This window comes from Pavona decussata, unplaced genomic scaffold (assembly GCF_977016875.1).
Source record: "Pavona decussata unplaced genomic scaffold, jaPavDecu1.1 SCAFFOLD_180, whole genome shotgun sequence".
In the NCBI taxonomy this organism is placed as follows: Eukaryota; Metazoa; Cnidaria; class Anthozoa; order Scleractinia; family Agariciidae; genus Pavona; species Pavona decussata.
Window position 1 is genome coordinate 192266 of NW_028145590.1, and position 15712 is coordinate 207977.

General features: G+C 37.5%; 2 protein-coding genes and 2 long non-coding RNA genes across 5 annotated transcripts in view; 1 reads left to right on the forward strand and 3 right to left on the reverse strand.

The window, feature by feature from the left end:
• LOC146463081 (uncharacterized) overlaps positions 1 to 15712 on the reverse strand; it is a 195745-nt gene that overhangs the window by 176046 nt on the left and 3987 nt on the right. The window lies entirely within an intron of this gene.
• Positions 1 to 15712, forward strand: part of LOC146463086 (uncharacterized) — a 340798-nt gene that overhangs the window by 74905 nt on the left and 250181 nt on the right. The window lies entirely within an intron of this gene.
• LOC146463092 (uncharacterized) lies at positions 6369 to 8002 on the reverse strand. The gene has a single exon (XM_085084658.1). The coding sequence runs from the start codon at positions 7783 to 7785 to the stop codon at positions 6403 to 6405; it is 1383 nt and encodes a 460-aa protein (XP_084940784.1). The 5' UTR covers positions 7786 to 8002; the 3' UTR covers positions 6369 to 6402.
• LOC146463093 (uncharacterized) lies at positions 9370 to 13449 on the reverse strand. Of its 2 annotated transcripts, XR_014856989.1 has the most exons (7): positions 13245 to 13449; positions 13102 to 13144; positions 12035 to 12066; positions 11808 to 11853; positions 10757 to 10785; positions 10351 to 10393; positions 9370 to 9681 (listed from the first exon to the last, which is right to left on the reverse strand). It is a non-coding gene; the product is annotated as an uncharacterized LOC146463093 (long non-coding RNA). The 2 variants fall into 2 exon arrangements; XR_014856988.1 differs by having other exon boundaries at positions 13102 to 13449.

Below are 15712 nucleotides of genomic sequence, written 5' to 3' on the forward strand. Positions count from 1 at the left end.
TTATTGTTAATATTTAAGAGGAGCTACTCAGTGTTCAATAGAGTTAGAAAAGTATGTCAATTTTGTTTTCTTACTAACACCATTGGCAAAATACCAAAGGAAAAACCTAACTTCGGAAACTTTGCCTTTCATATCTCAGGTCGAAGGTTTATTAATGGCTTTTAATTTACGTGTTTATGGCATTGCTATGACCATATATGGACACTGGCATAGCTCATGTCTCTCAAAACAACTGCGAGACAACCTCACCAAACACGGGAAAAACAAAAGAATGAATCGTTGAAATAAATTGAAAAAGAAAGGTTTAGTCTAGGAAATGAAATGTTACTCTAAGAGTTCTACTGTTGGAAACGGCTCAACATCTTTTTCTTTACTTTGTTCTTATTCACAGCTTACGACGAATTAACACGAGGAGAGGAAACGTTTAAGTTTCTTTGAAGTATGGTTGGTAACGCTACTGAAGATCCTTCTTTGGAAAAGCTGGAAAATGTGTGGACCAAAGTTTTACTCACTGAATTTATTGTGATAGCTATAATCAACGTCTTCACAGTCGTCGCCTTTGCAAGAAGTCGCCACTTACGCAAACGCACTACGTATCTGATAATAAACCTGACTGTGGCTGATTTACTGGTGGGAGCAGTGTCGGGACCAATGGGAATATCCATCGATGAGAGACATGGTTTCAGCTTGCGAGAAGTCATCTTTTTAACCTCGATAAACATATTCCCCGCAGCCTCTCAAGCCAACCTCTCGTTAATTTCTTTAGAGCGGTTGCACGCCACACTTTTCCCCTTTAGGCACTGCTTAATTGAGAAATGGCTGTACTTCAAAGTTATTATTGGCAGCTGGATGATAACTTTGCTTCTGGTATTCATGATGTCTGTTCTTGGAGAGCTCGATTTAGTTTTAATTGACTATCCACGTGCATGTTACACTTTTCTTACCCTTCTTATCATAACTATTTGCAATATTATTATTACCATAAAAGTCAAAAGTATCCCTCTTCCGCAGCATTCTAGTGCAATTGCGTCAGAAAGGAAATTGTCAGTAACCTTAAGCATAGTTACTGTCGTCTCTATCCTGACTATTCTGCCCTTAGCTATTTGGATGATAATTGCACAATACATATTTAAACAAATATCTCTCGCAGCAGTCTCTCAAATATACGACAAGTTACTGTTGTTATATTTTGCCAATGCTATCGTCAATCCATTTATATATGCCATAAGGATGCAGGAGTTTAGAAAAGCGGTTAAGGAGCTATTGTAGCTTGTATATGTAATTTAAAAAATCAAGATTCAGTTCAAGGTGGTATTTCAGTTTTTAAAAAGTGTTGTAAAGGTTGTTCCTTCCATACTATGTTGGAATCAACTGCGTAGTGACTGTTGTTTAGCTTTGTGCGAGTAAAACTTAAACCTTAAAGTTGCTGAATCTTGTGAGCCGTTAGATCCTAAACTATTGGCTCACAAAACATGTTCAAGAAATTATATTAGACAAACAATAGGAACAGCTTCTGGAAGGTTTCGTTGAATAAAGAACTATGAACAGTATTGTTTGAGGTCTTTCCACTGTAGCTTGCATGTGTAATTAAGAAATCGAAGGAAAATGGTAAGTGCTCTTCCACTGAAGTCACCTTTTTGTTTTTGGTTCGCTTTACTTTTTTGGGGGGACTTCCTCGAAGCCTTGAAATAGCAGGGGAAGAGGTTTTGAACGCCCATTCCTTTCTCTCCGCCTTCTTCGCAATTTCAACACCATTGAAATTACGCAAATGAAACATAAAGAATATAGTGCTTCTAACACGTCCTCCTTCGAAGCATAAGAAATGGAACGATGATGTCATGTGACAGGGAAATCCATTATAAGTTCTGAAAACTTTACACAATTTTATAAGGGACAAAGGGACAAAGCAAAGCTGCCGAAACCTGAAGAATGTAAACAGTAACTATTAAGAAAAGCTAACTGTACTGCTAAGGCTTTATATTGTATATCTTTCCAATTCCTCAAGCAAACCCTGAAAACCGATTCATTAAAAAGACCTCCGGTAAAATGAGATAAGTTTTTTAAAAGATATTTATCAATTCATTGAGTTTTCTTGTATACTGACTTAGAGACGTCGCGTCGATATCAGTCAAATTGGAAGTTAATTATGGTCTTAAACATTTGTTGGTTTGTTTCCTATCGTATTGCATGATGAAAACAATGACGTCAGGACGCCACGCTGAGGTTTAAAAGGGGCCAGCAAACTTGATCTGAACTGGTTGATACCGGGCAGAAATCAGCAACTCCAATGGTTCGTGATGCGCGGAACTGCTGCACTAACTAAAACAGAGAGAAAATATCTGTCAATGAAAAATAAAATCTCTCCGCAATTATGTCGCATAAATTACCTCCAGAATTTTGTGGGAGTTGCAAACCAGAGTTGATTCTTTTGGCTTTACCTTAGCGTTGGGAAAGAACTACTTATTTTAGTTTTCCTTCCCTTTCCTTCCCTTTTCTTACAACTTGTAAGGTTGAATTACCTAGCCTCTTGTTGGAATTTGCATTGTAATTTTATTGTATTTTAGACGTAATTTCCCCGTGATTTCTTGGTTTATGAGATGATCTTTTTGTCCGACCCTTTATTTGTTCGTCCGTCCGTCCGTTCTTTCGCTGGTTCCCTTGTTCGTTCACTAATTTATACTAACAATGCTCAGATGTAAAGCAGCCAATTACAGCCTAAACCTGCATCATAGAGACAAAGAAGGATAATGAAACACGATTAACAACGGCGTTTCTTTATACGTTTCTTTTTCCCTTCAAGAAAGAAAATATGGGATGACACGCAGGCTGTGACACTGACTAAAAACACAAATGCGATTGAAATTGAGGAGGTTAATAATTAACTTGAGTTGACACATAAATTTGTGCTTGAATGAAAATGTGACTTGTCTACTAAAATTGATCGAAAGAAGAGCTAAATTGATGCAAATGAGCGGCACGTTTGTAGCAAGATTCAGTCTCGTCAGTTAAAGGCAGTTTTGGAGCCAAGTTGGCATTATTCATATTATCAAGAAACGAGGTGAGTAGTAATACTTTATTATAACCCAATCAAGTGGTAAAATGATTTCTCGCAGAAATATATCAAGCGTTTTAGGGGTAGGGTTTGCAGATCGTGTAATTAATTCTAATTAAGTTTCCTGCAAGTGTCGTTTCTTGGATGACACTCTGTTGGGCTGTTGAAAGACTGAATCATTCAGACAAACTGGGCGTGAGATTATTATTTTGTGCTTCTCTTTAAGAGCGGCTGACTGGGAATATCGAGAACTCGCGGTCAAAACTGAAAATTTGGATTTTGTTCATATTTTGTCAGAAGAATTCCTTTAGAGAACTATTTACGAAAATAACAATAAAACTTTCCAAAGATTTTTGTTTTCGAGAATTCCAGCATAATGTGAAATGCCGAGATCGCGTCGCAGCCGGCGTTAAATTTTGACGAGATTTGGTGTATTTTCAAATCGCTCGGGAAGGAGGACGGCTAGGCGAAGCAAAACGATCTTTTGAAGTTAAGTTAGGCATCATTCTGAGAATATTGCTGGAGGATTCTTATTTACATGCAGTTTTCAAAGTCCGAAGATTCCTATTTTCAGCATTTTTGTTGACACTTGAAATTGGGGAAACTTTGCGGACAAACTTCTTTTCCTGGTACATCGAAATTTACAACGAAAGTAACGCTACTCTGGGGAGTTTTTGACATATTTTTTAAAAAAAATTCCAGTGGTACGCAAGGACAAGATGACATGTTTCAATAAATTATAGTTAAAATATTATTTTTACCGGAAAATTATAAAATGTTTGTTCCAAAACTAAATCTAATGATATAATAAGTTTTGTATTGTTTTATATACCTTAAATAAAATAAGTCTAACTGGAGAGTGAGATGTAACCCCAACTTTGAAAAGGTCAAGTGTCCTGCTCGTCCAGATCTCAACCAATTTTTTTCATTGCCACATGGTACATCTAGAACCAAGTATTTATGATATATTGTGCTTAATAATATACATACAAAAGTTTCTGCAGTCTGATTGGTGGAGAGCATCTCAATTTATTTTTATCCTAAATGTATTGCAGAAATGTGAAATTGAGTGCAGAATGTTGAAATTAGTGCAAAAAAGTGAAATTAAATGATTGACAGGTATGCAAATTTGCAAATCGGCTATCTCGAAAAAAAAATGGCGAACACGTTTGTAGAGAGTAACAGCATTATAATTGAAAGTTTAAAGAAATATGCAAAGAAATTCAACGAAGCACAAGCACACTAGCTAAGAGTTTGGAGGTCTTGGACAGCACAAAAGGGCTTCGACCAAGATATTGAAAACTGTGAACCGGAGGCACTCAACAAAATCTATTCCCGAGGATTTTCACTCAACAGTGCGTAAAAAAGATGAGAAAGACTATGCGAGTATGAGAGTCTTCGCACTGCAATTGAACATTACGTAAGAATGCAAGGTTACAAATACTCGATAATTAGAGACCAAGAGTAAAAAAAAAATTGAAGCAAGTTCTTGAAGGTAAAGCTCGGCCACTGTGACAACAAGGTATTAAAGCTTAAGTCAAGCGGCTGAACAAGTCTTGGAAGTCTGACAAACACTGAATTAAATGAGCTGTGGAAAAGCAAAAGGCTTGAAGCACAAGTCCTGGTACAAACGGTTTGTTGGCTCCTTACTCAATCTTTTGGCCTAGAGCATCCTGTTGAAGATTTCCATGTCGGTTTGGAAGAAAACGAACGTTGAATCCATTGAGAACCAGACTAAAACACGGCAGCCTGGACTGTCTGCAAAGCCCCGGCTCCTGAAATCCAGTCAGTTCGAAAACACGCCGAGGACAGTGATTGACTTCAGACTTCTTTTAACATTGAATTAAAAGTTTGCTTTGTGATTTGAAAAATTGCTCTTTTTAGAGAGATGGTATTTTTAGCGTGTTTTCCGTACGTATGAACATGTATGTCAATTACGGTTGTCATTTTTGAAACCAACCAAATACATGTAGACGGAGCATTAGCTGACAGACAAGAAATAAACAAGAGCTCATTTGAAATTTTTGTATGTATATTATTAACAAGTAATCACATGACTTTTCTCATGCAATTCGGAATAAATGAGTACTTGCCCTGCGGACTCGTGCAATTTTGTTAGCCTTTTAAAATTTTACTCGTGCTCGTTTATTCCAAATTGCACTCGGGATCATGTGATAACCTATACAAATAACACAAAAACCTACGTCTAAAATACAATTAAATTACAATGCAAATTTCAACAACAGGCTAGATAATACAACGTTACAAGATATACTTAAACTTGTAAGAAGGAAAACTAAATTAAAATATCATTCATTTCCTAAAGTAAAGGCAAAGCCAGAAGAATCAACTCTGATTGGCTATTACCACAAAATACGCGAGATAATGTATGCGACGTAATTTCTAAGGGATTTATCGTCTACAGACATTTTGTTATTTCACTCTTACTGCATTAGTTACTTCAGCAGTTCGGGTTAGAGTATCACCGCGAACCATTGGGGTCCTGTATAAACCAGTTAAAATCGAGTTTGTTGACCACTTTTGAATCTCAATGGCAAATAAATCAACAAATGTCTAAAACAGGAAGTTCCGGTATAAAAGGGGCCTGGCCAGGCCATTCTCACTTTCAGTTGACAATCACCCATCGGAGCGTAAACAACATGTGTCTTTCTACGGCCCTTATCGATAAAATTGGCTTAGGTTTCAGAGTAAACTAGGTTAAAAAAATAGAACTTGATATCTGACTTATATTGTTGTGGTTATATTATGGACTATTAACGTATGTTATTTTCAGAGGAAGCTTGAGTCAACAACTTGCCACGACTGAACGGTGTCTACATTTAGATCTCACGCCCACAAAGGTGTGAAATGAAGAAGGGGCTTGCCCTTTTATTGCGGAACTTCTTGTTTAAAATATAATTACCTTCCAATTTTACTGTTTTGTAATAAAAATACACGCTAAAAAGTCACGACGTTTCCACCTCTCCGAGGCCATTTTCGCGTGTGAGTAAAAAATAAAAACCTTAGCATTTTAGCGTTCATGACATTCTTACCGATTTTTAATTGTATGAATATATTCATGCTAAGGTTTTTATTTTTTACTCCCACTTGAAAATGGCCTCGAAGAGGTCGAAACGTCGTGACTTTTTAGCGTGTATTTATATTACAAAATCTATTTCTTATAAGTAAAGGTTTGGTTATACATAGACAAGTAAAGATAAACGATAAAAAGGAACAACGTTTCGGGGTCGTCATGACGCCATTATCAAGTTCGAAGTGATAGAAATAGTTGAAGTCAATGTCAGAAATAGTTCACCAAAAAAATTACCATAATGTCTGAATATATAATGTCACGTAAATAGTTTAGCTTGAATTGAGTCCGATTGGATATTGAGAGATGGTGTTAACTCTCTAATTAGCAACATTTCGTAAACTAAGCAATCGAACTTATTCATGCACTTCTTTAGGACAGAAAAATTTCTGTCAAGGTCTTTGGGGACATTACGGTGTTCATTAAGAAGGTGCTTGCCAATGGAAGAAGATTGGTATTTATGCTCGACCACGCGCTGGTGTAAATGCCGAAGTGTAAACCCTACATAACTTGCATCACACAAGTCACATTGATATTTATAAACAACACAATTCTGATTTACAATAGATGGTTTTCTCTCCTTTATCTTTAGTTCTTGTTGGATTTTGTTACCAACAAAAATCGGTTGGATGACTGTGTCAATCTTCTGGCTAAGATCTTTGACCTGTTTGTGTACCAGGTCAGCAGAAGCCTGATCTTTGAAAGGCAGGACTATTCGGACAGTTGGACTGTCTCTTGGGGCAGGTATTGGTTGAGCGCCTTCAGCCTTAGAGGCTACAAAACTCCTAACGGTGGTGTTGATAAGTTGTTGTGGGTATTTCAACCGGATGAACACAGCTTTCAAACGGTCACATTCTTCAGAGAAGTACGACCAACACGATGATAAGCGATACGCACGATCAAGCATGGTTCTCAAAAGCCCTCGTTTATAGCGCATATCGACGTGACTTTGGTAGTGAAGCAAAAGACTCGTGTTAGTAGGTTTTATGTAGACCTTGGTCTCAATTTGGGGAGCTCTGTTAAGGAGCTGCATTCCAAGAAAGGGTAGCAGACCATTAACCTCTGTTTCCATGGTGAACTTCACAGATGTGTGGCAGTTGTTAAGAACCTGGAAAAAATTAGCCGCTGATTTTGTGTCCGGCATTATTGTCAGAGTATCGTCGACGTACCTCTTGTAAAAAGGAGGCATTTTTCCTGCAAGCTCTAGGGTTTCTTCAATGGATCCCATGAAGACATTGGCAAGGAGTGGCCCGAGTGGTGAACCCATGGCGACGCCATCGGTTTGTTCGTAAAGTTGGCCGTTGAATTGAAACAGCTGATCTTTGGTGGATGCTCTGAGAAGATCTACAAGGTCCATTCTGCTAAGGTTCAATTGGTGGGTTTTGTTGAACCAGTTATCTGTGAAAGCTTTATCAGCAAGTATCTGTATGGTTTCCTCTAGGGGCACGTTGGTAAATAGCGAGGAAACATCATATGACACAAGGATATCGCCACTGTTGATCTGTAGTTCCCGAATCTCGCTCGCAAAATCAAAGGTGTTAGTTATTGTGTATTTGTTATAGGACAATGGCTGTAGCTTCTCCTCTAACCATTTTGCTAACCTATAATTATACGTTTGTGTGGCAGATAAGATGGGTCGCATAGCCAGATGTTCTTTGTGCGTCTTAGGCAAACCGTACAGGTGTGCTAGCCGGGAGCCTGTGGGGCGCACGGAATCTGCAATCACTTTGGGTAATATTCTGCGGACAATAGATTCTAGCTATTTCTCCTTTTGAAGAAGTGGATGGTGATGTCTGGGCGGTCTCCCTCTAGTCTTCGGCCTCTCTGGATCAACTGCTCTGAATTTTGTCGTTTCATTAATGGATGCTAAAGATAAAGGAGAGAAAACCATCTATTGTAAATCAGAATTGTGTTGTTTATAAATATCAATGTGACTTGTGTGATGCAAGTTATGTAGGGTTTACACTTCGGCATTTACACCAGCGCGTGGTCGAGCATAAATACCAATCTTCTTCCATTGGCAAGCACCTTCTTAATGAACACCGTAATGTCCCCAAAGACCTTGACAGAAATTTTTCTGTCCTTAAGAAGTGCATGAATAAGTTCGATTGCTTAGTTTACGAAATGTTGCTAATTAGAGAGTTAACACCATCTCCCAATATCCAATCGGACTCAATTCAAGCTAAACTATTTACGTGACATTATATATTCAGACATTATGTTAATTTTTTGGTGAACTATTTCTGACATTGACTTCAACTATTTCTATCACTTCGAACTTGATAATGGCGTCATGACGACCCCGAAACGTTGTTCCTTTTTATCGTTTATCTTTACTTGTCTATGTAAAATCTATTTCAAAGAAATTACTCATCAAAATTTTACTGTTATCGACACAACTTCGATATGTAAGGCAAGAAGCTCTATCAACTGATACATATTTTTTTCTAGAAACTAATCTCATTTTGTCGGAGGCTTTTTCAAAGAATCAGTTTTCATTATTTGCACACTAGTCGGTATCCGTCATTATGCTTGGGCATCTGAAGGGAAACATTTGATTGCCATACTGGCTTTGCAAATATTTTGCTCAACGGTATTAAATCGATCGAGCTTCACAGAGTTGGTTTTCAAACAGAGACTGAATAACATTTGGCAGTTACATACAGCAGCTGATAGAAACTTTGACTTTGCTTTAATGCGCAGTAGAGTTGCGCACTTCAAAAGATAAGAAGAACTTAAAATGGTTAACAACGTTTGCAGCGAAACCCAGAGGTATTGTTAAGTGCAATGATACGAACCACACAGACGTCATAGCCGCTAGCGAGCCGGACATTATCTTGCTTGTACAGAGACCTAAACGCTGTTAATTAAAACTCGCTTCACCTCTGCTCGCAGGAAGTGACTCCCTCCACTACAAATGTCTCTTTTTTATTCTACGCAGAAAACACGCATGCATGTCAATGATCTACCTTGCGTTATTTTATGCGCGTGGGTACTGGGCACTGGGCACTTTCCGACCCCCTCTGCCTTCTCCAACACATCTTTCTGGACTAGATAGACCGTGAACCCTCCCTCTTTCTCGCTGTCCAACCCGTTCCCCCTCCTTCTCCATCGCTCATTATTGAATTGCAGTTTTAGTTGTTGATCTGGACACTTCTTAACACCCTCCCTCACATTCCTCCTGAAACGCCGACAATGTGTCTCATTTCTGAAAAGCACTACAGATTCAGTAACGAATAAGACCATCTTTCAATATTTGCGAAAGGTTAAACATTGAAATCCAGCTCAAACTGTAAAAACGAATATTTATTTAAACACACAATAAAACGACTGTAATTTTTTCCTTCCGTCTTTATTAACGAGAAGGCAAATTACTCACGTCAGTTTGATGTAGAAAAAATGTACAGTATTTAATTTACAAAACAACAAATTATTCGTACCCTGATTTAAAACAAGGTGATTCTTTTAACTTCGAAAGCAGAACAGACTGCAGTCTAATAACCCTTCTGGATTTCCTGGATTTCTTTCTTGTTGGAAACTGGTGAGGAGATAACATGTCGTTAATTCAGACATCTTATCAGAAGAAAACTATTCTAATTACAATTTACTCCGTTTACAGACGCCTATGTTCAAACTACCGCACAATATGCGTAAGCAATATTTTATTTCACAATTTTCTCTGCCCATTGACTTTCTTGTTATCATTTGGCCTCCATCGCAAGGGTGGGAGAGTGGCAATTCAGATTCTTTTTTACAGGATATTGTGAGGGCAGTTAGGGCTAGCTGGGGGGGGGGGGGGGTGGTATCGAAAACAGTTCCTGTTTAAAAGCGAAATGACACGCGTGAATCTAAAGTCCAGTCCACACGAATGAATTAATTTCTTGCTTTAAATAGTCTCGCCGTTTCTTTATTCCTCAGTTGTTTCATTCTGAGTATTCAACAACCCTATTCTTACTTTCATCAACACAGTTTTCTTCCTCTGTACACGAAAAACAACTGAGGAATAGAGAAATCGCGAGGCTAGCGTTCCTGTATTGACTTATGCGCCACAAACGCGGGAACGAAAATTGATAAGGATTTCTTTTTCGATGTTCATACAGGAACAACATGACGATTTTATGACGGACACAAATAAAATAAAAAAAAGATTTTCTGTCGTGTACACTTCCAAATATTTCTGATGTATGAATGTATTCTCAATACTCACTTCCTGCAGTGGTTCAAGCACTTTCTTAAGTTCTGTCAGTTCACTGTAAGAGAGAAAACAGAAAAACGATCTTACTCACAGATTGCCCATGGAAGTATTTCAAACTAATATTAAAAATCTTTCAGTTTTATATTGCGTTTGATAATCCTTAATTACAATATTTATTATGCATTGAGAATTGTAGTGTAATCCAACACGAACTAATCACAAACTTAAAACTAATCAAGTATGACTGGCCCTTATCATTTCTTCCAGTGAGCTGGTGGAACTTCACAAAGTGCGACAAGTTTTGCTTAGTTACGCCAGCTCTTTCACTTCACTAAAGTCACTCTAATTTCTAATCAATGGTCTTCGTTCCATTGATACAATAGTTTAACTAGCTAATTTTCTACTTTGCTGAACTTACTTTTCTTTGTTGTTTAGTTGATCCTTGGCCTGAAATAGAAACCAGCAAGTTAGACTAACTACCTTGGCAAACCAAGATTACTGATCATAAATTTATTAATGTGCATTTCAAAATGACAAGTGCAAGGTAATTGCAATGGACCTTATTCAGGTTAAGAAAGAACTTGCAAATAAAGATAAGTATCTTTGTTTTCAAGTTCATCCCAATCCTGACAAAGAAACAGCAAGTTAGACTAATTACCTTTGGGAAGCAGGATTACTGATTCTAAATTAAAAATGTGCGTTCGTTACGAAAGTTGTATTTATTTCCCGAAACTTTCCAGAGCATTCTATTAAGCATTCTGTAGAAGTTTTCAGAACATTTTAAAATTCTGAGTCACGGTTTACATAATTGGTTTTATACAGCATACGCTACTGTAAATGTTACTTTAAAAGAGATTCTAGGTGGTTCTAAGACCTTACTAAACGACTAGTGCATAAGCAAGCAAGCTTAGTAGTTTGAGATAGAAATGTTAGAGAAATATAAGCGGTGTGTCAAGAAGTCTATCCAAAGGGCTTCATGACGGAGCTGTGCGCTGATTCAAGTGTAAAAGCTGTATGCCAGAGCTGTGTGCTAAAGTCTGTGTGACAAGAACCTGTGAGCTGTGAAGATTTCTAGTGTTGGGAAATAAATCTTCTTGTTGCTGTTACCGATAATCTTGCGTTCTGTCTACAAAGAACCCGCTCCTTCAAGGAATATCTTAACAGCGTTTCATAATGAAAAGTGCAAGGTTATTGCCAGGGAACTTTTGATGTCTGGGTTAATACAGCTTTGGGTCTGTCTCCCAAAGCCATTATGTTAGCACCTATAAAATGTCCTCTCGTCTTGTGTTTGTTTTAGGGTTTCCATTGTATATGTTTTGCAAGGAATAACTTCAAATAGGAAAAAGGCCATTTGGCCCGGCACCATGCCTTCCCCACTACTCACTAAGTTTCTTATTTAGAGTCCAAGTAAAGTTTCAAACAGCAGCGAGGTTTTATAAGTGACACTGATTCCTTTAGTCCTTTCTCACCTGCTGTCGCCAGGCGGAGAACTCTTCAGCATTTCTTGCACCCCCTCTAAATTAAAATTAAAACAAATAAAAATGGTAAAAATGTATTAATCATAATGCTTCAGTTAGAGTGTGAGTTTCCGTAAATTTGTTTTCATTTTGCGCAGGAATGTTTAATGCAACCGCGAAGTAGTCATCAAAATAGAAAATAAGCTAATGAGTTGGAAGCATGAAAAGATTGTTTTTACCTGTTAAGCTTCTCAATTTCATCTGTGAACGACTGCAGAAACAAAAAAATGAAAAGAAAAGAAATTTTTAGAATAGCGGTCACGGACGGACTGGTGATTTTAAATTGGACAGCAAGAGAATACGTAAATAGTAAGACAATGATTGATCTACCGGTTGCCATTGTGGCAAGGCAACGTATGTACCTCTTCCGCCTTTTTTAACATTGTCACAGTCACTTTCACAAGAAACAGAGGAATTCTTTTCTTCTGACAGTGACGAGAAGAATACTTTTAACTCATCATGGCCACTTTCTAGGACTTAAAAGTCTTCACCATCCTCCGTCTACGGTGGTATTCAGTAATTTAAGGACGGTGCCTACTAGTACCGAAGTATTTTTGTGCGGTTTATGACTATGCGGGAAAAGCAGATCTTAGCAAGGGCTATTGGAATCCAAAAAGAAAATTGGGGGTAACCACGCATTTCTCAGAGATAATTAAACATGAATGTCTCTAAAAAACGCGAAAATATAAAGGAATGTATGGGATTTTTTTCCTAAATTGAAGCTTAATTATCTCTGCAAAATGCATAGTTACCCCCAATTTTTTTTTTTTTTTTGAGATACCAAAAGCATTTGGTAAGTTCTGCTTTCTCCGCATAGTTTTAAACCGTGCAAAAATATCCCTGTATTAATAGGCACCACCCATAGGAAACCCGAGTATCTCGCGATGCGCAGAACGTATGCGCAGTGACAATAGTAGGCACCGTCCTTAATCCATTATCTCGGTCATCACATTCGTCAATCCCGTATCTCATCCATTTTGTTTAGCTCAATTCAGCCAAAGCTATGATATATCAAAGCCTTGTTTTCAGTCTTCGCCGACCTGTTTAGTCTCAGATACTGTTAAAGGTGGCGTCACTGCTCGAACAAATGCCTACAACACAGCTCGCTTCATCTGTTGCCAGACGGCGCGAAGGCTTGAAAACTAGGGTAGACCTTTGTAAGAATTAACCTTAAGTAAGAAAATTCCGCATTGTTCCCGACTCCTGACGACGTGACAAGAATCAAAAGCTTTCATAGTCATAATACCTGATTTATGTCCACCATTCTTTTCGACAAGCCCTCCATTTCCCTGTAAAGCCAAACAAAGTATTTGAGCTCATCTCACAACATCTTAACATGAAACGAAAAAAAGGGCGAGGATTTCAAAGTTTCACCAATCTCTCATTTACCTCTCCAGCTCTTTCTTTACTTCCTACAGGATGTAGCAAAAATAACACAGTTTAGAATAATTGTTAAGCAACCGTTATAACAAAGATATGATTTCATGCGGGCTTCTCTTTGACAGTTGGAAGTAACAGAAAAATCATTCACATTTTTAGTGTTCATAGTCTGATTCATAGGTTGGCTTTGATGACAACAAGTTCCTTGGATTTGATAGTAATTCCTGGCTTGATTAACGATAAATAACATCAAAGGAAGATATGTGTTCCGGTTAAATTGAAACTGAATCTAAACAATTTTTTCTCTACAAATATCAGTTGGTCTTAGAGTCAGTGTCATAAAAAAGAAACCAATTTAATCACTCCAACCAATTATAACAAGTTTTAGGAACACAATGATCCAATCAGAACCCGAAACAACTACAAGAAACTGGAATAAAGGGCAGGAAAACTGAGTATGTGGCGAGTTTCCGATTGGCTAGCTTTTGCTTCGGCTAAAATAAGTTCATTAGTTGAACGTGCTAAAGCAATATCATAGCATATGTGATAAAACGTTTTCCCAAAATGTAACTTTTCGATTTAGAAGATGTGGGTCACGTGACTCAGCGCAAAGAGCCTAATTCCGTTCTGGTCTGTATAAACCCACCTGCTCTTTGTAGCTCTGTCCTTTACTTTTCATTCGCTTCACTTGACTTCGAAAAAAGAAAGACCAAATTTGCCATATATTCTGAGATATAAAACGAGCGAAACAACAAAGAGAATCAATACAAGCGATTCCTGCAAGTGATACACGTCTTTAGCAGTATTTACACTATCCACACCCATCCGTTGTCAAGAGTTCAACCTGTGATCATCGCCCAGGCTCCTGACAAGATTATCATTTCGTTTTTTCCATTGAATTTATTAACAAGCGAGACTGTAGGACGCTAAGTTTTGTATTCACCAATAAGTAATGTGTGCAAATCGAGATATAAAATTAATTAGAGAACATGACCTTCAGTTCCATATATTTACCTCTCCATCTGCTGCTTCGTTTCTAACACGGTCTCAGACCGTCTTGGAAACAAGGCAGCAGATAGAGATCGACTGTTGATCGAGCAAAATATGAAATAAGTAAAAAGGGAGGAAAAGCTTTGAGTGCGGGAAGTACTGGCTGAACGATTTTAGTGATGTAGTGAAGGATCCATGTAGTGGGGGAACCGAAAACTTTGAAGTTATCTGGAAGAGAAGACGCCTTATCTGGCACAGATAAACACAATGTCCAACTTTACTTTGAAGCAGAGGAGAGTGAACAATTAATCGGTTGTGAAGAGTTCAACCTGGCTGTGGTCATTGCCCATTCTCCTGACAAGATGATCATTTCGTCTTTTCCATTTGAATTTATTAACAAGCCATACTATAGCACGTTAAGTTTTGTGTTCACCCATAAGGAGTGTAAATCAAGGTATAAAATTAACCAGAGAATATGACCTGCATTTCAATATCTTTACCTCTCCATCTGCTTTTTCGTGTCTAGGATGGTCTGTTGATCAAGCAAAATAGAAAATAAGAAAAAGTATAGAGATGCTTTGGGGACGGCAAGTACTAGCTGAACGATTTTGGTAATGTAATGTTAAGGATCTATGTAGAGTGGGAACCGATAATCTTTGAATTTAACTGCAAGAAAAGACGCTTTTTTGACACAGACAAACACAAGGAACAAGTTTACTTTGAAGCTGAGAAAAGCAAACAATTTACGACCGGGTGAAATAATTAAACAAACCTGGAAACTTTCGTTCACTTCATCTAAAGAAGCCTTTCCTTCTTCCTTCTATATAAAAAAAAAATACTTTAAATAAAAAAAAAAGTGTCAATCTCCTTTAGAATTAATTTAAAATGACTATCGTGAGACCAATCACAGAAAATGAATGTTTAAGTATTGGAGCATATTTTCTGAAATACGTGTATATATTCTGTGAAAATGCTATAAGTCTGCTGGTTGGCCAGCACTTCGAGATAAGCGATGCATGTTTAATATTTTCGATTAACATGAAAACTAATCTCATCAACAACCATTTAGTTTATTCTCAGAAGAACTTTATGACCTTAATTTGTTTCAAAGCAGGTTGAATATGAAACTTAAACAAAGGAAATAAAGCAGTACAATTTAGTGAAATGAAATCATCAGTTACCTCTCGCTTTTTTTCTTCGATTTTTCGGACCAGATTATCAATGGCTCTGAAAATAAACATAATTGTATACTTTAAGAAATTATTTTTGTAATATTAAACTAACTATTAAAATAAACATTTCGCGAGGTTTCGAAAGTTCGTTCTAGCTTGCTGCAATCATTCCAAAAGTACTGACGCTGAGCTGACGTGTAACGCAAAGTAATAAAACTAACGAGAGTTTATAGTTCTGAGTAATAATGCTATGTGCAAATAAAATAAATGTGATGTAGTTGAGTTTAATTCGAATTCTCAGGTGAATTGAGGCCT

Coding starts and splice junctions, on each gene's coding strand:
- LOC146463092 (XM_085084658.1), bottom strand. CDS start 7,785: ATGCGACCCATCTTATCTGCCACACAAACGTATAATTATAGGTTAGCA.